This window comes from Halichoerus grypus, chromosome 4 (assembly GCF_964656455.1).
Source record: "Halichoerus grypus chromosome 4, mHalGry1.hap1.1, whole genome shotgun sequence".
NCBI lineage: Eukaryota > Metazoa > Chordata > Mammalia > Carnivora > Phocidae > Halichoerus > Halichoerus grypus.
Window position 1 is genome coordinate 77989124 of NC_135715.1, and position 17644 is coordinate 78006767.

At 37.5% G+C, this 17644-nt stretch overlaps 1 protein-coding gene across 3 annotated transcripts in view; it reads left to right on the forward strand.

Annotated features, from left to right (window-relative positions):
* The window catches only part of MICU2 (mitochondrial calcium uptake 2), a 166635-nt gene extending 156012 nt beyond the window's left edge, over positions 1-10623 (forward strand). For all 3 annotated transcript variants that reach the window (XM_078070572.1, XM_078070574.1, XM_078070573.1), the window contains 4 exons: positions 2226-2397; positions 7747-7855; positions 8331-8488; positions 9986-10623. In XM_078070572.1, coding sequence (XP_077926698.1) covers positions 2226-2397; positions 7747-7855; positions 8331-8488; positions 9986-10090 — 544 coding nt within the window. In that variant the 3' untranslated portion in view covers positions 10091-10623. The remainder of the gene's footprint in view (positions 1-2225; positions 2398-7746; positions 7856-8330; positions 8489-9985) is intronic.
* Positions 10624-17644: the final 7021 nt, after the last annotated feature.

Consider the following 17644-nt stretch of genomic DNA (forward strand, 5'->3'; position numbering starts at 1 on the left):
TTTTCCAGTCTCTTTTTTCCTTTTTTTCTATTTTCTTTAGGGCCTTTTCTTCTACATTTCTTTTCCCACTGTTTTTGTTTCCCCCATTGGCTTTCAGAGCCATACGTTTTGGGAGCTTTTCTCTGCAGTGTAGGTGCTAAAGGTTGGGGTGCCTGATGTAGAGTAGGACCATTACTCCTCAGGGAGAGGCTGCTTATTTGTGAGATCCATCCTGATTGGTTGTCCTGGGCTGGGGTTTTTACGGAGACCACAATATGGACCTTTTATCAGCTCTTCAGCTAGTTTTCAGGTCTTTTTCACAGGGAATTGATCCGTATGTAACTGTAGGTTTTGTGTGCATGTGCCATGTTCCTGATGTACTTTAATTCAGAAATGCCAATTAGTTGAGGATGTTCTAAATTCATGAGGAGTTTTTTATAATTTCAAAGATGTCTATAAGCAGTGGTGTGCTAATACATATGTTTAACAATCTGCTCTCAGGAAGAACAGCCTGTTTTGTAGCATTTGCCAGTGAGTAATGTATATATTCTACCAAGCCAGTTTCAAGCTGTCATACATGAAATAGAGGTGGAAAAACGTGCACAATGGATTCTCAGAGCTGGTAGAAGCCAGCTCCAGCACCCTGTGACCTAAAAAATTTAAAAAAAAAAAAAGATAAGGAAAATCAGATTTTTTTCCCATTGTTCCCAACTAATCCACGAATTTATAATCTATTTAATTTGTTCAGAATGTATCTGGTGACTCTATTTACTCTAAATTCAATTCATATATTTACGTCCAGTAATCATGTTCCAAGATTTTCAAGTCATAGCAAGATCTATAATTTTAGAGTTAGGAAAGATGGTTTTCCTAAAATATACTTATGTTCTTCAGAAGTAGTATAGTTAGTAAGATGAAAGTAGCTTAAACCAGACAATGTATAGTTTAACAGTAGTTAAATTTATAATATTTTGACCTCAGGGCCTGAAGAAAAAGAAAAAGAAAAGGAGTGAGTTAGTAATGTGTTTATACCACATTCTCTACTTTCCTAAATTCACTGTACACTCATTTGCAAGTAAAGCATTTTTTTTAGCAATCCTAGTTAAGTTGAATTTTCTCACAGTACACGGTATAATAAAACTCAGTGAAACAAAGGACAAGGCATATCAGTAAAAGGTTTCGTCGATCTCTCAGCCCAAACTGGAAATGCTTCATATTTTAGACAAACCTCTGCCTTGACCCAGAAGGACACGTGGCATTGATAAATCTGTATATCCTAGTACATTCAGAAAATGTTGTAGGTAACAAACTCTTACCTATCACACAGATAGAAGCCTAAAATCAAACTCCCCCTTCATGCTTTTAAGGTTTATGGGATAAATGTAGAGCCGAAAGCAAGTAGTTTTTGAACAGTGGCAGTTTTTCTCCCACTGAACTGCAATAGATTTTTCACCCCACGTATAATTCCATTAAATTGTGACATGACAGATTTTTAACATGTAGAAAGGTGAATAAAACTACCTGCAACATGTTAAAACACATGGAGATAATACTTTTCACATGATTTAGGATATAAATAAATCAAGTGCAGCATTTCTGAGTTCTTGTTCAAAGAAGATTTTTTTTAATCTGATATCCTTTCAACCTGTACTTTTCTCAGGGAGCTGTTGGTGACTGTTTGATCAGACTGCCATGTTTTTATTTTTAAAAGAATGTTGAGTCATTTATTCATATGTTATTGTCCAAATGATTATAAATACTTTTAGATAAATCTAAGATTTTGATACAAAGCCATTGACTACATTAATCAACTTTGGTATCTGAAAAATATTAAGAACCATTAATTATGATTAACATTCTAAAAACAGTAGCCCAACTGAATGTTAAGTTTCTCTGATTATGGATAATTTTTCTATGTTGGAAAAAATTGTTATAGATACATCAGAGCAACATTTTACATACTTTTGTAAATCTTTATCAGAATGTACGTTGCCAAGTATAATTTGCACAAACAAATTGAGTATAGAGAGTGACAGATTGAAGCAAGTATTGGACTTAATCATAATCAGCTTCTCTGCATCCTCCACTCCCCCACTCCTTGCACAGCACTAATACTTTGTTTGACTCAACATTTCAAGAGGCCAGCCACTCAGTAGGTTTTGCTGAAGGTGCTTTGCAATCCTATTTACAATACTAAGGTTGAATGCTACTAGTTCCTTACATCAATTTTATATTTTAACATTTAGATTTATGGAGAATTTACAAACAGAGGTCCAAGAAATGGAATTCCTTCAGTTTTCTAAAGGTTTGAGTTTCATGAGAAAAGAAGACTTTGCAGAGTGGCTACTTTTCTTCACTAACACTGAAAATAAAGACATCTATTGGAAAAATGTAAGAGAGAAGTTGTCAGCAGGAGAGGTTGGTATACCTTTTTATTATGCTTCTGGTAAAGGTGAAATAATGTTAGAAATATTTACGTAATTAGGGACACCTGGGTGGCTCAGTTGTTAAGCATCTGCTCAGGTTATGATCCCAGGGTCCTGGGATCGAGTCCTGCATCAGGCTCCCTGCTCAGTGGGAAGCCTGCTTCTCCCTCTCCCACTCCCCCTGATTGTGTTCCCTCTCTTGCTGTGTCTCTATCAAATAAATAAATAAAATCTTTTAAAAAATTAAATAAATAAAAAAGAAATATTTACGTAATTAAATAAAGTAACTTACAAATTAACAAAAACCATGTTACTCTCTATTATTTAAGTATAAAATCAAGGTGAGAAATGTTCTTTACATACTGTTTTCATATGAATGAATTATTGCCTAAGATAGAATCAGTATAGCAATATGAGTTTTGCATTTCCAGTAAAGTCGGGAATAAGAATGTTCACTGTCACCACTATTACTTACTATTGTTCTGGAAATCTTAGCCAGTGCAAATTAATAGGATTAAAGAATATAAACATTTGAAAGGAGTCACAGTTGTCTTTGTTTGCGTAGATGTAATTATATATCTAGAAAACCCAAGAGACTCAAATTGAAAAGCATTTAGAAACAGTAAAAATTCAATAAAGTGCCTGTTACAATGCTAATATATTAGCAGTAACTGTCCTGTGTACAAATTGCAAATTAGAAAATGTATTGGGACTAGTGTGTGTATGTATATGAAGAAATGATTGCCAAACTACTAATAATGATTAATACACTGTTGTGAGATTTTTTTGTGACTTTTTACTTTATGTATTGCTTTTACTTCATTGTTCCAATACATGTTTTTGGAGTAGACATGTATTTTTATATAATTTTTTTAAAGCTATTTCTATAGTGAGGAAAAAGATAATAAAATGTAATGAAGATCCCATTTATAATTACAATAGAAACATGTAACAATTAGAAATAAATTTAACGCCAAATATATGAAGAAAACCTTTAAGGTCTTGATAGATATAAAAGTTACCTAATTATAGTGACATCTGCTATGAATGGGAAATCTTAGTATTATAAATGTAGCAGTTCTCCCTTAGATTCATCTATAAATGTAATGGTTATATTAGAACAGCCTCGGTTGCAGTTACAAATTAACCCTGAAATCCCCATGGCTAACACAAGAAAGATTTCTTTCTCAATCATGGTGGGAAGCTATGCATACAGTTGCTCAGGGACCCAGACTCTCCAAGCTCTGCCATCTTGGAGCTTTACCTCTGGAAAAAACATCATCTGCAGAGGCTGTGTCAGGAAAATAAAGGAGTGAGTACATTCTAGCAATTAAATCTTTTGGCCAGAAACATCACACTTGGTTATTGGCCAGACTAATTACATGACCCCATGTAACTGCAAAGAGGCAAAAAGGTGTAATCTTTCCTATATGCAGGAATCAAAAGAGAACCAGATATTGGTGAACACGAATGGGTTCCAATAAAAATGCTGTTGGATTCTTACAAGTGACCTAGACAAACCATAAAAGTTTATATGAAAAGAATGCTGAGGGGACAAGAGCTATATGGGAAATCTCTGTACCTTCCCCTCAGTTTTGCTATGAACCTGAAACTGCTTTAAAAAAATTAAGTCTTTAAAAAAAGAATGCCAAGATAAAGTGGCATTAGGTTAATTCACTGGCCATGTGAGGGAGAAAATGAAGGTAAATCTCTGCCTCACTCATTACTCTAAAATTCCAAATGGATCTAAGAATTAAATGTTAAAGGGAAAAATGGGGCACCTGGGTGGCTCAGTCGGTTAGGCATCTGCCTTCGGCTCAGGTCATGATCTCAGGGTCCTGGGATCGAGTCCCACATCAGGCTCCCTGCTCAGCGGGGAGTCTGTTTGTCCTTTTTTCTCTGCCTCTCCTCCCCTGTTCATGCTCTCTCTTTCTCTCTCAAAAATAAATAAGTAAAATCTTAGAAAAAAGAGAGAGAGAAAAATGAAACTGGATGTGTTTTTGTTTTTGTTTTTTTAAGATTTTATTTATTCATTTGAGACACAGAGAGAGAGAGAGCATGAGCAGGGGGAGAGGCAGAGAAAGAGGGAGAAGCAGGCTCCCTGCTGAGCCAGGAGCCCAATGTGGGGCTCGCTCCCAGGACCCTGGGATCATGACCTGAGCAGAAGGCAGACACTTAACCATCTGAGCCACCCAGGCACCCCGAAACTGAGTGTATTTAGGAGAAAACTTGGAAACAATCATCTTAGAGTGGGGTATACATATCTTTCTAGGCAAAACTCAGAAGCTTTCAAGGAAAACTTGATGAAATTGCTACCTAAAAGTTAAAATTCTATTGCTTCCCCTCATCTCCTCCCAAAATTACAATCAAAGTCAAAAGAAAAAAACGAAATGGGGAGGGGAGGAATATTGGCATCACATGTAGTAGGCCCATTTCTTTAATTTATAATGAGATCTTAAAAATCAAGAACTTTGGGAGCATCTGGGTGGCTCAATCATTTAAGTGTCTGACTCTTGATTTCAGCTCAGATCATGATCTCAGGGTCATGAGATAGAGCCCCACATTGGGCTCTGCACTGGGTATGGAGCCTGCTTGAGGTTTTTTCTCTCCCTCTCTCTTTGCCCCTTCCCCCTCAAAAAAAATTTTAAAAATCAGGAACTTTGAAGGGTCTTACATTTTGCCCTATTTAATATATAATGGGATCCTAAAAATCACTGTGTTAATAACTGTAAGGTATCTGAGGTTTTATCTATTTAGAAGTTAGCCTGTACCATTTCATGGATGCTGACAAAAGACACGTGCTTGGGTCAGAGACAAAACAACTTTATTATTCATAGCATAGCAACAGTATGAACATCATGTTTGGTCAGTTCCTCCTCACCTCCCAAGTCCTGCGGGGACCATGTTGAGGGGCCCTTGTGGATGCTGCCCATGCACATAGCCGAGAAAGCTCATTTTCAGGAATCTGAATCTTTTATAATGGGCAGTAAGCAAAACTGTCCTCTGCTTCCAAAGGAGACATTGTCAATATTCGAGGCTGTTCACTATACAAACATCCTTGGGAAGATAGTCTGGAATAAAAAGGTGGTTGGAGCCTTTGTTTGAAAGATGTGCAGAAACATGAGAGACCCATGGACACTTGTTTCCTAGCAATAAGTCACATAACATTAAAAATCTGGGCAAAGGACATAAAAAAGACACAAGAAGAGAAAGCCACAAATGATTAATAAGAACATAAAACTGAAAGTGTTTCACATCATTCACAATTCAAGACATACAGATTGAAACATTAATGGCGTACCATTTTTCACTTATCAGTAAAAGAAAAATCAGAAAGATTGCACCCAGTGATGGCTTATGACGCAGAGAAATGGCCATTCTTATTTGTGCTAATAAGATCTATTGTTAAAAGTATAAAGCAAGGGGGGTTGCCTGGGTGGCTCAGTTGGTTAAGCATCTGACTCTTGATTTCAGTTCAGGTCATGAGCTCAGGGTCCTGGGATCAAGCCCTGCTTCAGGCTCTGTACTCAGTGGGGAGTCTGCTTGAGGAGTTTCTCCTTCTCTGTCTCTGCCCCCACTCTCACACACACACTCTCTCTCTCTCTCTCAAATAAATCTTTAAAAAAAAAAGTATAAAGGTGTAGAAATGTGTGAAGAGGATGCTCCCACTGTGTAAAACAGGGGTGTGTGTGTGTTCTTTTATATGAGTAGAATATTCCTGGAAGGGTACACAAAGAATTGGTAACAGTGCTTTACCTATGGGGAAGAGAACTGGAGGTCGAAGGAAGAGAGAAGACTTTATTTTTTATGCATAATATGGTTAGAATTTTTTTTACCATGTGTATATGTTACCTCTTCAAAAACTTAGTTAAAATTTTAAAAGTAAAAATTCCATAAATTCACAAAGGCTAAAAGCAGTAAAACTTGAATAAGACCACACATAAGCAGAGGACATGATCCTGAAGGTCCCTACAAAGAGAAACTTTTTCAGGAAGAGAAGAATTTATTTTCAAATTAAGAATTTTCATACTTGGGACACCTAGGTGGCTCAGTCGGTTAAGCATCTGCCTTCGGCTCAGGTCACGATCCCAGGGTCCTGGGATCGAGTCCCACATCGGGCTTCTTGCTCAGCGGGGAGCCTGCTTCTCCCTCTCTCTCTAACAAATAAATAAATTTTTTAAAAAAAGAATTTTCTTACTTTGTTTACTTTTTCAATGGAAAAACTAGTTTTTCTAACTTATTTTTTGTTTTGTTTTTATGTGTATAGGTGTTTTTTTTGTTGTTTTTTTTTTTTTTTAAGATTTTATTTATTTGACAGAGAGAGAGATAGCGAGAGCAGGAACACAAGCAGGGGGAGTGGGAGAGGGAGAAGCAGGCTTCCCGCCGAGCAGGGAGCCCGATGTGGGACTCAATCCCGGGACCCCGGGATCATGACCTGAGCCAAAGGCAGACGCTTAACGACTGAGCCACCCAGGCGCCCTTTACGTGTATAGGTTTTAAAGTCAGGTGAACCAAGGTTCAAATCCCCATGTTCCATTTAGTAGACCTGAACAAATTACTTAATTCGTGAAAGGTTACTTACCTTAGGCTTAGAGAGGCTAAGACCATGCACATAGTAAATGGCAGAACTGAAGTTTCAACATAGGTTCCTCTAACTCCAAAACCCAGTACTCTTACTCAGTGCTGTGTCCATTGATAAAGCAGAAAAGCGAGGAGGCAGACCACTTAACAGGATGTATTAGTTTCCTTAGGCTGCCATAACAAAATACCACAGGCTGGATGGCTTAAACAACAAATTTGTTTTCTCACATCTGGAACCTGGAAGTCTAAGATCAAGGTGCTGGCAAGTTGGTTTTGGTGAAGTCTCTCCTCCCAGTTTGCATACTTCTCACTGTGTCCTCACGTGGCCTGTCCTCTGTGCTTAACACACACAGTCAGAGAGCCCTGGTGTCTCTTCGTCATTTTATCAGGATACTAGTCCTATCAGATTAGGGTCCTACCCTTATGACTTCACTTAGCCTTCATTGCCTTCCTAACAGCCCTGTCTCCAAATACAGTCATGTTGAGCGTTAGGGTTTCAACCTATGCATTTTGAGAAGACAGAATCCAGTCTGTACCACAGGGCCACCCCAGGTCTTGGCCTACTCCAGGAGACCCCTTTCACCCAGTGAGCAGTCTACACAACCATACACCGTGGCCATGCCCATTCTCTTTAATAAGACTTTCTTAGAAAGCTATAAAAGTTCAGAAGCTTTATGACAGAAACAGGACTTATGCTTATATTCTAAGATTTTTAATGTATTTACAAAATTGTAATTAAAATTCACTTTTGTTTTATTAGAGCATTAGTTTGGATGAGTTCAAGTCATTTTGTCATTTTACGACCCACTTGGAAGACTTTGCTATTGCTATGCAAATGTTCAGTTTAGCTCATCGTCCTGTCAGACTGGGTAAGTTTTATGACTTAATTTTTATCATCTATAAACAGTGTCACTCTATTCTTCAACTAGAACATACTGATCAAGGGGCCAGTTATCAGTAAAACAGTTGATTGGCCTTTTAATTCATTGTGGTTACTCTAGACTTAAAGCATTGACTCTTACATTTAACAATTACTTTATTTGCTTTTACTTTCCTTATTTTCCCCTAAGAAGGAAAAGAGAATATTTAAATACCTTCTTTAAAATATTGGTTAAATTAAAATAGCCTGCTTCTCTTTCAATTACTTTCATGACATTTCTCAGCCAAATTTATTATTTCGATATGCTCTTAATGAGTATTTTTGGTTTTGTTTTACTTCCCATTAATGAACATTTAGATTTGTTTTTGCTTCTCAAATAATAAAATTTAGATGAATTCCACTTAGACTATTTCACTATTTCACCATCAGCTATGGTTGATGAGTTCTTTTATGTTTTCTTTCAGCGGAGTTTAAGAGGGCCGTGAAAGTGGCAACAGGACAGGAGCTCTCAAACAATATTTTGGACACCGTCTTCAAGATCTTTGATGTGGATGGTGATGAATGTCTTAGTCATGGAGAGTTTCTCGGGGTTTTAAAAAACAGGATGCATCGAGGTTTATGGGTAAAGATTTTGAGTTTTTAAATAATTACATGTTTACATGTAATTGAATGAATGATATTTTACACCTAGAATTTGGACAAATCTATAGTCTTAAATGGAGGCTTTATCATTTATAAAGAGATTATAAGCTATGATCACAACACCGAGATATCTCCTACAGATGGAATCCAGTATTTTTCTTTGCCTTTATTTTTTATCTGAATCTAATCAGAAACCACTATTCAGAAATCATAGCCTAGAATTTTGCCTTGGGCTCTGTAGTTAAGACACACCTAAATTCAAATCCCAACTCTGTCACTTACTAACTTCCTCATCTTGCAAAGCCACTTAATTTTTCAGAGCCTCACATTCCTCATCTGTGTACAATGAGGAAACTAATAGAATCTACCGGAAAAAAAATTTTTAAGAATTAAGTGTGGAATATTTAGTATAGTGTCTGAGACACTTGAAGTAAACGTTAGCCATTATCACTGCATTCAATTCACATACTGGTCTGTGGGACAAATAAAACTCAGAATTTTGTTTAAAGTCTTCAGGTTGAAAACATGGGTGGAAAGAGAACTATGCGATAAGCAGGTAGTTAGGCCATAAGAGAGGAGAGAGAATGAGGGAGAGGATATGGTAGGTTCATAAACAAATCTATTTATTTACAACTCAGGAAAGCATGTTCGTTTTCCTGCTACAAGCATTTATGGAAAATGAATAAATATGATTTCTATTAGCAAACATGTTTTACAAGCTTTGTAGTAGTACCCAGTACCTCATAGTTAACAGTCATATCCCTGGAAATTAAATCAGCCTTTGCAGTTAACAGTTTAATATACTAAGGAGCCTCTTTGCCATTTCTCAAGAGACATTAAATAGAAGACCTGTAAATCGATCAGAAACTTTTGCTTCCATTTGGCAGATTTCCAGCAATGCTGTGCTCCTGTGGTCACCAGGATACAAATATTTTCTAACCTTTACTTTGTTGTTTAACTGAGAAGACCCATACAGAACCTTTTAATTCACAGAGCACTTAGGTGAATTATATTATTTCTTCTTAAGGGTTCTTATCAAATGTATTGTTTTCTTTTTTTTAACTTCGGCAAGGTTAAATCAAAGTTTTAGGCTTATAATTTTTATCCCACTTAGCTAAATAAAGTTCACCGTTAAAAGGGAAACATTATAAAATATTATAAAGCATTATGAAATAATTACATTTTAAACCAATATGTGAACAAGATCACCCAAAGTCTTCATTATCTTCTTAGGGAGGAAGCTTTAATCACGTATACTTAGCTTCCATTCCCTAGTTACCCCAAGGATATTCTTACATCACGTTCACTTTTTTGTCTTTTATCCTGTCTTACTTACAATTCTGTTGCAGTTATCTTTTACAACATAATCCATCTCAACTACTTTTTGGAGGTGTGTGGGGAATAATAACAGAGCTCACATGAAATCGTGTTTAATCTTGAAGAGAGTGATCTCTTTACTTTTACTTTTGGTTAACAGGTACCACAACAACAAAGTGTACAGGAATACTGGAAATGTGTGAAAAGAGAAAGCATTAAAGGAGTAAAAGAAGTCTGGAAACAAGCTGGAAGAAATCTCTTTTAGAAAAAGATAATCTGGGAATCAATACTGCTCCAAATGTCAGAATTTGGAATTTGTTTAAAATACTAGATTTTTGTCTTCTTGATTTTCTTTGTAATATAAAGATGCCTTGTATTTACCTTCTGAATCAATAATTTCTTAATAAAATTTCATTAAAGAACTTAGTAAAAATAGATACATTCTGTTAGAGGGCCTAGAATTGAAGTAATGCTTTGTACTTTGATAAGATGGAAAACCTAGTTATTCACTGATTTCTTAGACACAGTAGTACAACATGCTCTTTGGAAGGGTGTCAGCTAGTACTTACAGAAAAAAGTATTTGATATACAAGGCCAATATCAAGTCCAGGAGTCCTGATGTTCCCAGTAGAGCAAATTAAATTAAAAACTTCTCAGGTTTTCTCATCTGTATCTCGTAACTCATAAGCTTCTTGTGTATTTTATTTCAGTTAGCTGTATATTAGTTGTCTTAAAAATAACGTGTAAATTTCAATATCCTATGTAGAAACAGAATAAAGTATTTACACAGATACAAAATTACATGTGTTTTTTTACATGTGTTTTTTAAAGCTTTTTTTATAAATGTAAATTCTCTCATTAGTATTGACAACTTACTGGTTTATGTTCTTATAAACTAGTGTAATTGGTGGGGTGTCTGGCTGGCTCAGTCCGTGGAGTGTGCAACTCTTGATCTTGGAATTGTGGGTTTGAGCCCCACACTGGGTGTAGAGAGTACTTAAAAATAAAAAAATAAAAAAACTAGTGGGGCACCGGAGTAGCTCGGTTGGTTGAATGTCTGACTCTTGATCTCAGCTCAGGTCTTGATCTCAGGGCCATGAGTTCAAACCCCATGTTGGGATCCACAATGAGCATGGAGCCTACTTTAAAAAAAAAAAAGGCAAACAAAAAAACTATTGTGATTGGGGAATCTTGATCACAAGATCAGGGTCTCATGGCATGTATTGGGTTGTGGGTAAATGTTTAAAATGGCACTAAAAATTAATTGGCATTAAATATAAAATGCTGTTATTAATAAAATAAAAAAATAAAAATTTTTAACACAGTAAATGAAAATTATTTTTTAAAAATATGCTTCTCAAACAAGAATATTGCAAATATTTAAAACACATTGCATTCCCTGATTAAATGGCTGACTCTGAGACTGGAGCAGGAAAGGTACAAGATGAACCTGGAAGTGAAGTAGTCAAAAAACAATGAGGACATACCAAAAGGGCAAGAGCCACTTGAAGGGGCCCTCCCTGGCCAAATATGATACAATTTGAGTAACAAAGTAATTAATGTCAGTAATGGATCATAACCTATTGAATGAATTAAGAATCAATGAGCTTACCACTGATAATCAATTGATTAATGGGACAAGAGGAATCTCTCCCTTACAGCTGCTACATGGAAAACTCTTGTTTGAATAATGCTTGAGAATGACAAGTGGTAAAAGCTTTTGTCCAATTATTATTTAAAAAAACATTTATTTTGGTGCTGATTAGGAAACATAAATTTGTTCTAACTCACTATTTTAGGAATAACTAATTTTTGTATTTCTTTATTGTAAAACCAAACCAAGAGAAAAGATAAGCAGTGCAAATAGAGGATGTACATCCTCCCATCATTTCCTCTTAGCCATAAAAATACTATCTGACTCTCTCCTACCTGACTGCCCAGTTGTCCTTATGGGTAAATATTAGGGGTATAAAAGTCAAAACCTAGGATAGTTTCTGGTGTTTTCACAGTCTCAATTTTCCCAGCTTCTACCTGGCACTGACTCCCTCTGCCCACTTTCCTCAGCATCCAATGAATACTATGCTCCAGCCCTATAAAACCTCTAGCCTTTCCCCACTTACACCCATGCTTTTCATTTTCATGTTTCCCTACCTCCAAGCCTTTACACACACCAGCTTCTCCTGATGGCAATGATTTTTGCTCTCCTGTCGTTGTGGCAAAGTTTTAGAAATCCACTTGCTGTCTACATGTCAAGTATGTCTCTACTAAACTGTTAAATCAGGATTAGGAACAGTGCCTTAGTCATCTTTATATTTTTTTATATAAAATGTATATATTTTTATAATAAATATATTAAAAATATAAAATTTATGTAATTTATAAAATTTTATATAAAATATATGTTAAAAAATAATATATATAGGGGAACCTGGGTGGCTCAGTCAGTTAAGCGTCTGCCTTCAGCTCAGGTCATGATCCCAGCGTCCTGGAATTGAGCCCTGCATCGGGCTCCCTGCTCCGCGGGGAGCCTGCTTCTCACTCTCCTAATGCTGCTCCCCCTGCTTCTGCTTTCTTTCTCTCTGTCAAATAAATAAATAATCTTAAAAAAAAAAGTTCTCATATCTAACCCCATTCTGTTTATATATATATATTTAAAATTATATATATAATTATATAATTATATATATAATTATATATATAACATATATAATTATATATAATTATATATATTTTATGTATAATTATATATAATTATATATAATATTACATATTTATATATATAATATATATATTACATATATAATATTATATATATAATTATATATATAATTTTAAAATTTTAAATCTAGCTGAGTACCTGGCTTATAGAAGGCATCCAACAAATATTTGTATAAAGGAAGAAAGAGGAGAATGGGACAGAGAAGGAGTGGAAGAGAAATAGGGAGGGAAGGAAGGCTTTTTTTTTTTTTTAAGATTTTATTTATTTATTTGACAGAGAGAGACACAGCGAGAGAGGGAACACAAGCAAGGGGAGTGGGAGAGGGAGAAGCAGGCTTCCCGCGGAGCAGAGAGCCCAACATGGGGTTCGATCCCAGGACCCTGGGATCATGACCTGAGCTGAAGGCAGATGCTTAACGACTGAGCCACGCAGGTGCCCCGGGAAGGAAGGCTTTTAACGTCCGTCAGTAAGTATACAAACAAGAACCTGCCGGGTTGCCAAACATAAAATGGTGAATTAAGACAAATGGTCACTGTTGTCATGGAACTTATAGTCTAAAGGTAGAGACCGAAAACTAACCAGGAAACTTTTTTTAAGATTTTATTCATTTATTTGAGAGAGAGAGCATGAGCAGGGGGACGGACAGAAGGAGAAGCCGACTCCCCACTGAGCACAGAACCTGATGTGGGGCTCCATCCCAGACTCCAGGATCATGACCTGAGTCCAAAGCAGAAGTTTAACTGACTGAGCCACCTGGGCGCCCCTAACCAGAAAACTTTTTAATTATATCATCATAAATTAAGATTTTTTAATAATAAAGCAGTATTAGAGAACAGAGGAGTAGACTTTCTTAAAACAGGAGTTTTCAGGGATTGAGAAAATTTTCAATTTTTCCAAGACAAAAGGAGATGTTCTACAACCAAAAAATGAATAATTCATTTTCATCATTATCATATGATTGCTGCAAACAACTTGATCCCATTTCAAAAGGATATGGATAAAATATTTGTATCAAATAAGCAAACTAGGTTTGCTAGTGTCTCCTCTTAGCAGTGTGGAGACAGTCACCTTGAAAGCAGCTGCACTTTCTAATCTGAACTGAATCTTCGGTCCTTTCCTTTTCTCTGATTTTATGGAATAAATGATCATTGAGTCTCCTGATATTTTGGTGGTTAGCTTGTACTTCTCTGCTTAATTTGAAAGCAGGGAGGGTGGCAGTTATCCTATCCTGAGCCCTGCCTCCACCTCTTTTCTCCTTGTCCACTCCCTTAGATTTCATTCTCACCTCTGGCTTCTGTTCCCTCCCCTGAATTTCTGGCCCAGTTACCTTCTGGATGTCTCCATTTTGTTGGTCCAACTCAACATGTCCAAAACTGACCTGATCATCTCCCCCTCTTTTCCCAAACCTTGCTTCTTCACACGTGTCCCTCTGTTTCAGTGAGTGTCTCTCAATAGACCAAAGTGGGAACCAAGCAGTTGTCCTAGAATCTTATACTCCCTTATTCCTCCATATTGAATGAAGTCCTGTCAATTCTACTTCCTCAAAATCTCCCAAACTTGTTCACCTTCCAGCCCCATTGCCACTGCCTTAGTTCAGGCCCTGAGTGGTTAGTTATTACTTAGATCACCACAACAGAATCCTGGTACCCTCCAGGCCTGGCCCCCACTAACAGCACAGTGATTAAGCATCCACGCTGGTGTTAGACTACCTGGATTCAATCTCGGCTCCATCACTTAACAATGTCCTAATCTTTGGCAAGGTACTTAACTTTTATGTGCCCACTTGCTCATCTAAAAAGTGGGAATGATTGTAATTCCAATGTAATAGTGTGTTATGAGGATTAAATGAGACATATGTAAAATGCATGGGAGCACATCTTCATTATGTGTTAAATTACTGTTGTTAACTTCTTTCACCAGATTTAATTTTTTTAAAGATTTATTTATTTTAGAGAGAGAATGAGAGAGAGTGAATGAGCAGAGGGAGGGAGAGAGGGAGAGGGAGAGAGGGAGAGGGAGAGAGGGAGAGGGAGAGAGGGAATCTCCAGCAGACGCCACACTGAGTGCAGAGCCCATCATGGGGCTCAGTCTCATGACCCTTAGATCATGACCTGAGCCGAAATCAACTGAGCCACCCAGGTGCCTCACACCAGATTAATTTTTCTAAAACAAATCTGATCATGTCACCACTACTGACAATCCTATGACACTACAGTCACTACAAAATAAAATTCAACTCCTACATGATCTTGCTCCCCCCCCCAACTTCTCTGGCCTCATCTCCTAAACCTCCCCCACACACCTTATACCAAAATTACTTGCTAGCACCCCCGCTGGCCATGTTCTCACTCTCCAAGTATTTGGACTTGCTAGTGCTCTGGAAGATGTTCCCACCTGGCTACCTTCTTCAAGTCCTACTTCATTTGTGAAGTTTCCAATTTTTCTCCCTGCTTTTCTCTCAAACTCATTTAGGCATTCCCTCTCTCAGCTCCCTCAGCATCTTTTTTCCACCTCTTTCAAATCTCACCAAGTATACTGGAATTTTTCATTTGCCTCTCTCACTCAACTAATAGCTCATTAAGAACAAGGACCTGTAGTTCTTTGAACACCATCTCCCCAGCATCCATCAAAGAGCTGGCACATAGTGGTTGTTCAAAAAATATGTGAGAAATAAAGAATAAAAAAGGAAAAGGAGGGAGGGAGGAAGAAAAAGTGAGACAAGTAATATCCCCATATGTGCATGACTTTTCCTGATATTTCAGCTTTTCTGTTACAGGACTGGGCAGGAAAAAGAGAAGAGCCCTCTTAGGAGCTGTCTTCTCAGAACTATAAGACAGCTCTGGTTTGGCCTCTGCCTTGGACATAGAGGACAAATGAGAGAATCTGGCCAGGGGCTCTGCTATGGTTGGAAGACAGAATAGGTGCTAGAGATGGAAACAAAATTGAAGTGCCGTCCCGAAAGTTAGAAAGAAATAGGTTTACCCTCTGGGAGTTAAATCAAATAAGCAAAACATAATGTAGAGAGTGATGTCAAGGAAGATGGCAGAGTAGGAAACTAAGAATTTGTACCTCCACCTAAACAACTATCAAACTGGCAGGAACTGTCTCAAGTTACTATTTTGGAACTCTGGAGCTCAGTAGAAGAGGTTCAGCACGTGGGAGAACTCCGTGAAGAAGCTGGTAAATTTTGGTGAATTTGAGCCTTTTGCAAGGTTGCAGTTACCAGCCCAGGAGCAGGCAGCTGTGGACGTAGCAGCCTACATTCCTGGTGTGCCTTACTAGACCCAGGGTGGGCAAAAAGAACATTGTGTAGGTAGCTGATGGCTGCTTTTGCTCACCAAAGGACCAGAGGTCAGCCATTTTTGAACACCCACTTCCTAGGAGCAGCTTCCCAGCTACCGGGGATTTAAAGAGACAAGACCTTTTTCTTCTTCCTCTCAGGAGCCAGAGATTTAAGGAAATTTTTGTCAGGTCAGTGGCTGGCCACAGAGAAAATGGAAAACTTCAGTGACCACAAAACAAGAAATACACGCTTTTTAAAAATAGTTTAGAAAAGCCACAAGAGGATGGATCTATCCACAAAAAAAGCAAAAACAAGCAATCCCAGAGGAATGGGAGAATTAGGTTTCAAGAGCTCCTACAACATATACTTAGAATGTTGAGTTCTCAACAAAAAATTATGGAATATACAAAGCAACTGGCAAGTATGACCCATTCACAGGAAAAAAAGAATTTCACAGAAACCATCCCTGAAGAAGCCCAGATACTGGAATTAATAGTCAAAGACATTAAATTAACTGCCTTAAATATGTTCAATGAGCTAAAGGCAACCATGGACAAAGACTAAAGGAAATCAGGAAAATGATGTCTGGACAAAATGAGAATGTTAATAAAGAGATATTATGAAAAGCAACCAAACAGATCACTAGAGGGATTCAGCAGCAGATGGATCTGAGTGGCTAAAAAAGAAACGTTTGCTCACTAGTAACCAGAGAAATGCAAATTAAAACAAGATACCAATTTACACCTTATCAGATTGGCAAAAAATAGGAATCTGATAATACCCAATGTTCATGTGGATGTGGAGCAACAGAATCCCTTCCTCATGTGCTACTGGTTAGAAAACAATCTGACAGTCTTTGGTGAAATTAAGTATATGTTCAACCTGTGACTCAGAAGCCTCCCTCTTGGACAGATGCCTCAGAGAAACGAGCACAAATCTACAAGAGGGCGTGTCCGAAGATGTTCATCCCTGGATTAACTGTAGTAGTAGGAAGGTGGAGGAACACAAGTGTCCACCACTAAGAGATGCATAAGTAAAATGTGGTGAGTGCATGCTGAGGAATGCTAGGTAGAACAGAGAACTATAAACCGGAACAACATGGATAAATCTTCAAAATATAATATTGACTTTAAAAGGGAAAAAAAAACAAATAAGATTGATAACAAATACAATTTACCCAAATTTAAAATACATACAAGAACGACAATATTGGCAGAGGGGAGGGTGGGAGGGAATGGCTGGGGAAAATGAATAAAGAGGAAAACAAATAAATAAAAAAAAATTTTTTTAAACAGACTCCTTTTTTTTAAAAGATTTTATTTATTTATTTGACAGAGAGAAAGAGAGAACAAACGAGCACAAGCAGGGGGAGCAGGAGAGGGAGAAGCAGGCTCCCTGACGAGCAGGGAGCCCAATGCGGGGCTCGATCCCAGAACCCTGGGATCATGACCTGAGCCGAAGGCAGCCGTTTACCCGACTGAGCCACCCAGGTGCCCCACAAATAAATAAAAACTCTTAAAAAATAAATAAAATGAGAGAGGCATTGCTTAGACCAATAATGATGGTGTGCCTCAAAATAAGAAGTATGACTAACTCAACACTATGCACCTGAGGTCCAATATAAAACAAAAATATAGGGACACCTGGGTGACTCAGTCGGTTAAGCATCTGCCTTCGGCTTGGGTCATGATCCCCAGGTCCTGGGATGGAGCCCCACATTGGGCTCCCTGCTCTGCGGGGAGCCCGCTTCTCCCTTTGCCTGCCACTCCCCCTGCTTGTGTTCTCTCTCTCTCTCTCTCTGACAAATAAATAAATAA